The sequence below is a fragment of the Gaeumannomyces tritici genome, assembly GCF_000145635.1.
Source record: "Gaeumannomyces tritici R3-111a-1 unplaced genomic scaffold supercont2.17, whole genome shotgun sequence".
Taxonomy (NCBI): Eukaryota; Fungi; Ascomycota; class Sordariomycetes; order Magnaporthales; family Magnaporthaceae; genus Gaeumannomyces; species Gaeumannomyces tritici.
In genome coordinates this window covers 5,738-11,399 of record NW_008804561.1, presented here as the reverse complement: position 1 = coordinate 11,399, position 5,662 = coordinate 5,738, and the positions used below count along the sequence as shown (strand labels likewise).

At 54.3% G+C, this 5,662-nt stretch overlaps 2 protein-coding genes across 2 annotated transcripts; both read right to left on the bottom strand.

Annotated features, from left to right (window-relative positions):
• Positions 1-476: 476 nt before the first annotated feature.
• GGTG_13570 (hypothetical protein) lies at positions 477-1,745 on the bottom strand (the record flags this gene model as incomplete). The annotated part of the gene is made up of 3 exons (XM_009231482.1): positions 477-740; positions 864-917; positions 1,186-1,745. 3 exons carry the CDS (start codon positions 1,743-1,745, stop codon positions 542-544), a joined length of 813 nt encoding a protein of 270 aa, XP_009229746.1. The 3' UTR covers positions 477-541.
• A 1,046-nt stretch (positions 1,746-2,791) lies between these two features.
• On the bottom strand, positions 2,792-5,655 carry GGTG_13569 (hypothetical protein). Its single transcript, XM_009231481.1, has 2 exons — positions 3,385-5,655; positions 2,792-3,314 (listed from the first exon to the last, which is right to left on the bottom strand). The coding sequence occupies exons 1-2, from the start codon at positions 3,722-3,724 to the stop codon at positions 2,884-2,886; spliced, it is 771 nt and encodes a 256-aa protein (XP_009229745.1). The 5' UTR covers positions 3,725-5,655; the 3' UTR covers positions 2,792-2,883.
• Between the last annotated feature and the right edge of the window lie 7 nt (positions 5,656-5,662).

Here is a 5,662-nt window from a genome sequence, read left to right as displayed (position 1 = left end):
AAGTAGTAAAAAAAAATGTCACTCGTTTGCCTCGTCATTCGCATAGAGGATCCGCTGTCCATTAATCTCAACGCTATCGAACTTGCCGTCCAGCTCGTCCCTCCCGGGCGAGCCGGCCATCTCATAGCGGGCTAGTGCGCACCGTATCCAGCAGCCAGTACGTCAGCCGGCCGTGCCCGAACTCGACTCCGTCGCTGGGTCGGATCTCGCTCATCTCCATTCCGTTCAGTAGCATTCCGAAATTCCATAATCTGGCAGCTTTGTCCAGATGATCTTGGCACCGGCACCCCGTCCTAGGACACTGAGGAACCCCTCGACTGCTCACGAAGTACTCATAGCTTTCTCCGGCTTGCGATTTTCTTAGAGATTCGTCCCAGTCCCAGACAAGCAGTAAATCAGTGGGAAAGGTCGTTATCGAATGTGACCATTTTGGCAGACGGTCTGTAGGGGGACCCGCAATCCTGATAATGGTCGAAAAACCGTCGCATGGCCTGATGATTATCGACCTTGATGCTCCCTGCAAAAGGCAGACAATATCGCCTTACTTGATGGCCTTTGCTGAAGCCTGGAAGGTGAACGGAGAGCTTGGTTCCCCTTTCGCATCGGAATGGCCGGGTGCAGTCTTCCAAGTGATTTCCATATTATCTCCGGCGGAGGATACTTTGCCAACGTAGCCCTTAGCTTCAATCACTGCTACCTCCTTGGCATCCCATGTGCTGACGAACACCGTATTGGAGAGGCTGAAGTTGACAAGTTCTCGAAAGGGGTCTTTCCACGAAGGTCCCTAGTTGGCTTTGATCCCGGGATCATCTGAGCTCATGCCAAGCAAGGCATAAACTTTGTCGAGAGGGATGGTAGCCTACCGAGTGTGGTACATATCCACCAGCTCACCTAGAGGGCGGATATTTAAGGGAAACCTAGCCGGCCGACTAGTGTAGTCTCTGCCATGCCGCCGCCGAAAGTCTGCGCCTTTTATGAGGTAGGCTATCGGAGGGATTAGGGCCTGCAGGTCCGGACGCGTTTCAAACGGCTTAAGCACGCTTAAGCCTTCGCAAAACGCATATCCGTCGATTTCTGTGGAACCGGACTTGATCAGGATATGTCGAGCTGCAGCAACTTCCTGAAGTACCTGCATCAACTCTGTTAATAGCGACTTTGCCATATTGTTGACCGTCTACCACTTACCCAGATCGCTGGAACCATCCCCGTCCAAGCAGAGTGAGGATCATCTTTTGGTCCATTGTAGGATCCACGCGCCGCTCTTCAGCAGCAGCACGGATTGCTTCGAGCGCTTGGTCTCCGTTGTCTACTTGATCGCCGGCCGCTAGGTCGTCTTTGTCCGGTGCGTCCTTCAGTGGGTCCACAAGCCACATAATTACTCGACTTGCTTTGGCATAAATCTTTGCCATAGACTGAACCTGCTGCCCTTTTTCCTCGTTGCCGTCTTGGTTGATGCAGATAGCATCTATCCATAGGACCCTCTCCACAAAGCAATCTCGAAGATGCGAAAGTGCATGGTGAAGGTTTGCCCGGACAGGCTGCTCAACGCCGTCTATATAGATAGACAGTTTGTTCTTTTCAGATCCCCATACGTACGATAGGGCCTCGTAGGGATGGGTTCTTCCTAAGTCCAACATAAAGCAGGTAATGAGCCGACATTCTATGCGGGAATTCTGGTCTTGATGGGGCAGAAGCTGGAGTAACCGCACACTGCCCTTCGGCAAACGCTCGTCGTATGGAGACATGGTGGGGAACGTATAGGCCAGTTGGAAGGGAGGCACTGGCATCTAACGGAGGCAAATTGACGGGCAACCGCGTATGTTCGCTAAGGAATAGTGTCTTGAGGAGCGGGGAGAGGGAAACCCTTTCAGCCCGACGTTCGGCCGGATCGGTGCCCGACGCTCAGCCGCATTGGAACCGTCCTCGTCCGTGATTAGCTGTTTGTCGGCACGTCAGATAAACCCCTGCGCGTTTCCCTGGTCTGCATCTATCTGCCCAGTTTCTCTACAGAAAAACACCAGAACAGTTCCTCCAGGATTCCTTTGGCGGGCCGCTTACCAGACCGGTCTCTCCTATAAGCAATAAGGTGCCCGACAACATGGTCGCTACAGAGGAGAGGTTGGAGTCCAGGATATCATGAAAAATCACGAAGCGGCCTGCCGAGCAGCCTCCAGCCCTTCTTGCGGAATCTGCGGCTCGCCTATCGCGACAGTTTTGCAGATGCCCATGTCTTGGCTCCATAAAGCGAGTGGTCCCTTCGTGGGGGTATTTGTCGGCGGCATATGCGACAAAGGTGAGTGCGAAAGGAAAATGCGACAAAACATCCAGGAGAAGATTCCGAGGTTGGGGGAGAGGGGCAGGTGTGCGCGGAAGTTACGGCTTGTAGAGTATGCGGGAAGACGGAGAGGACCAAGAAATGCGCGCGATGCAAGGTTGCAGCATACTGTGGGAAAGAGCACTGCACAAGAGAATGTGTGCGCCCAAAAGCGACGAAAGTGCTTTGTAAGGGTGGATGCTTCGGGAGAGGCAGAGCCATAGCCGGGTGGTATGAAATAACGGGCAACTCAGGTTGATAGTGCTTATCATGGCAGGGCGGCGTGGTAGGTCGTTCATTTTCTTATTTAGGGATAGAAGTGAGATTGTTGTTTACACATTCCCCCGCTTAAACTAACCCTGCAATCTCTTTGGGGGATGGCGGTTACGATGCGGGCGAGAGCCGCCATCAAGGTCCGGAGAGGGAATTGACGCAAAAGAGGATTCTGCAGGGGCAACCGCGGTTGAAGGAGAAGATGGGATGGGTGGAGATTCCGTAATATCCTCTACGTGGGCCGGATCAAGACGCCGTCTGGTCGGATTCTGCGAGATGGATTCTCGCCGGGCGGGTTAGCAGCTTCGCCGGCAGGCTCCAATGGACGGGGTCTCTTCGAGGGCGTAGACGGAGGTGCTCGACCTTCCTAGCGGGTAGACCGCTTGGAAGGTGGAGTGGCAGTTGAGGCCGGCGTAACCGGGGCCGAGGCAGATCTCAGCAGGTAGGCCAGATTGAGGACGCGGAGGGCCAGTTGATTCGTGTCCGTGGTGCGGCCAGCGACCTTTGGCGGTGATGCTGAGCAAATCTCCTGCTAGAGGGATCTCGACCTTTTCCCAACGCTTCGCACTTTGCGGGAAGCAGGCGACTGAAAACGGAACCGGAGCAGCCTTCGAGGTGTCGTAGACGGACGTTTCGAGGGTGAAGCGGCGGGGCTCAAGAAAGCCGGAGGGAATGCCGGAGCAAGCCGAAACGGAGCCGATAATGGTCACCATGGGGCACCATTGTTCTGGCAGGCGGCGGCGATATTCGTCAAAGTCGGACACTGTCGCCCGGCTGTCTCGACAGGTTAGAGGGACTGAAGATCTGAATGCTAATTTGCAGGGCGCCGTCGGCAGATGGGGTGGCCGAGAAGCAGCCGTCGGCGTAGAAGAAGGCATTGGGAATGCAGAGATCCCGTTTTCCCCGCGTTAGATAGGCATGGATGCGGGTGCGAATGGGCTCGACGTCGACAGCGGAACTATAGGAACTATCTCCTTCGAAAATGTTGATATCGGTTTGGATCCCCACGTAGCTGACCGTTGCGTAGTCTTCCTTACTCACTATGGACGGCATGGCGTGTTGGCCGCAACAAGGCTTAATGAAAGCAGATCTATCCTCTACAGCCTGCAGCACACCATGATCGAGATTGCTGGACATGTCCTTAACGGCCACTACAGCCGTTCTGGTCTCGTGCACAAACGACGGCTCATTCCATTAACAGCAGCCGGAAATACTGAACACTTGCGTATCCACCTCTGCCGGAGAGACTGTGACTCAACCCCGTGCCCGCAAAGGCTACAGACACCTAAACGGGAAAGTGGTTAAGAGGGACGTTGAGCAGCCGGTGGTAACATGGGAGGAACACCAATCGAGCATACAGGGGGAGGGACTAATCAGTTGAAGTTATAAGTCATCTTGTTATGCATTTCGTAGGGCCCTGGACATGCCAATGGTGGCGACAAGGAGGTTGGGCAAACAGACGCGGTCAGCTGCGGAGTAGCGAAGCACCTTGTTAAAAAGCGATTAGTGGAGGAGAGTAGACCGTCATGAGCGACGGTGCAAGCTCCTAGCCTCTTTCCTTGAGAGCGAGCCGCTTACGATTGGCTGACGGACTCCCAGAAGGGATGTAATTTTGCTGTCACGTCAGCTTCTGTGCCTCTAAGCTTGACCGTTCGCCAACGGGGCTCCGGAAAACAGCAGGGGGGTATGACTTCGTTGTGCGTTGTAACGGGGCCACCTACCGACCAGCAGCAGAATTGGGCGAGGCCGCATTCCGGATGAGCGTAGGCCGGGTGACTCACACGCTTGGAGGGCATCCGGCAATATAGGCGACCCAGAAGCCCGCCTGGCAAGGGTTGCTTGAGGAACAAAGCCGTATCCGTTGGTAGGGTTGCCAGGTCTTGGTTGGCTAGCCCTTATAAACAGGGCGTACTTGCGGAGCAAGTTTCAGCGCGGCGACCACAATTGCCATTCGTCTTTATCGTTCCGCACGCAATACCGGGTTCTTTCATGCAGGTTTGAGCTGTCATCAGTACGATGCTTGGCGCGTAATGTTTATCCAGAACGTGTCCCCGCCAAACGAGGTGATAATTGTATACACAGGAGACGCGTCCAGAATGCGGGCCCGCCTGGCTCTTAACTTCCCGTTGCTGATGCCTGAAGCATGAGGGCCGTCTCCCCTTGTCTGTTCTGCTTCAACTTTCAAACCATTGAAACATCGTGACATTTGAATCGTCAAGCAAAGCCAAAGATGGCATCCCGTTTCACCCGCATCATGACTTCCCAGCAAGGCAAAGTGTTGCTGCCTGCCGTATCCTTAGGGGCCACACACAAGTTGAGGTACGTCTCCCGGCCACACGAACACAAGACCCAAAGACAACAGCCACAAACTGAGAAACGAAGTGAGCTCCGCATGTCGAACGGCGGAAGCACCGAAGGAAAAACAAGCAACCCACAGACGGTGAGTTTCCAGTGACAGTAACGGAGTGCGGCGGCCAGTCGGTAATTGACCCGTTGCGCAGAAAGACGAGAGCGAGGAACAAGGACATGAGCATTATGGCTCAGGGGGTTCGGATTATAACAATGCGGCCGGCGAGTCGGGCAGTGCCTCTAAATAGCGTCTCAACCCGGGTGAAGAAGCCGCGCAAAGGGAACGGTGGTCAATGGGACGTGGTGGAAGTGTTTTTTTTAAAATCTACAACGTCCAGGTTTTGTGGCATCCGTCAAGAACCATGAAATTCCCAGACTGCACCGACAGTGCATCTTTACCGTCACCCTTGATAAGTATCTCTTCCGCGCAAAAGTCAATAGACGTCTCTGCCGCCTTTCCATCGCAACGAGTGAAACGCGCTGTGAATGTGCCAGAGAGGTCTTTCCGCAGGGTCACGGTTGCCTTCAGCTTCGTCTTTTCCTTCTTTTCCTTCTGAATCCCGCATATCCAAAGCACCACTAGATCTACGCGTACGCGTGGTCTGGGCAGGTAGCCGCACAACTGCATCCTGTCCTCCCCTATATGGTCGAATTTGCTCCCCAGCATTACCGATTTGCTGCAGGGCAAGCGTGTGCTAGGCGCGACTATTTGCACGTAGCCATCCC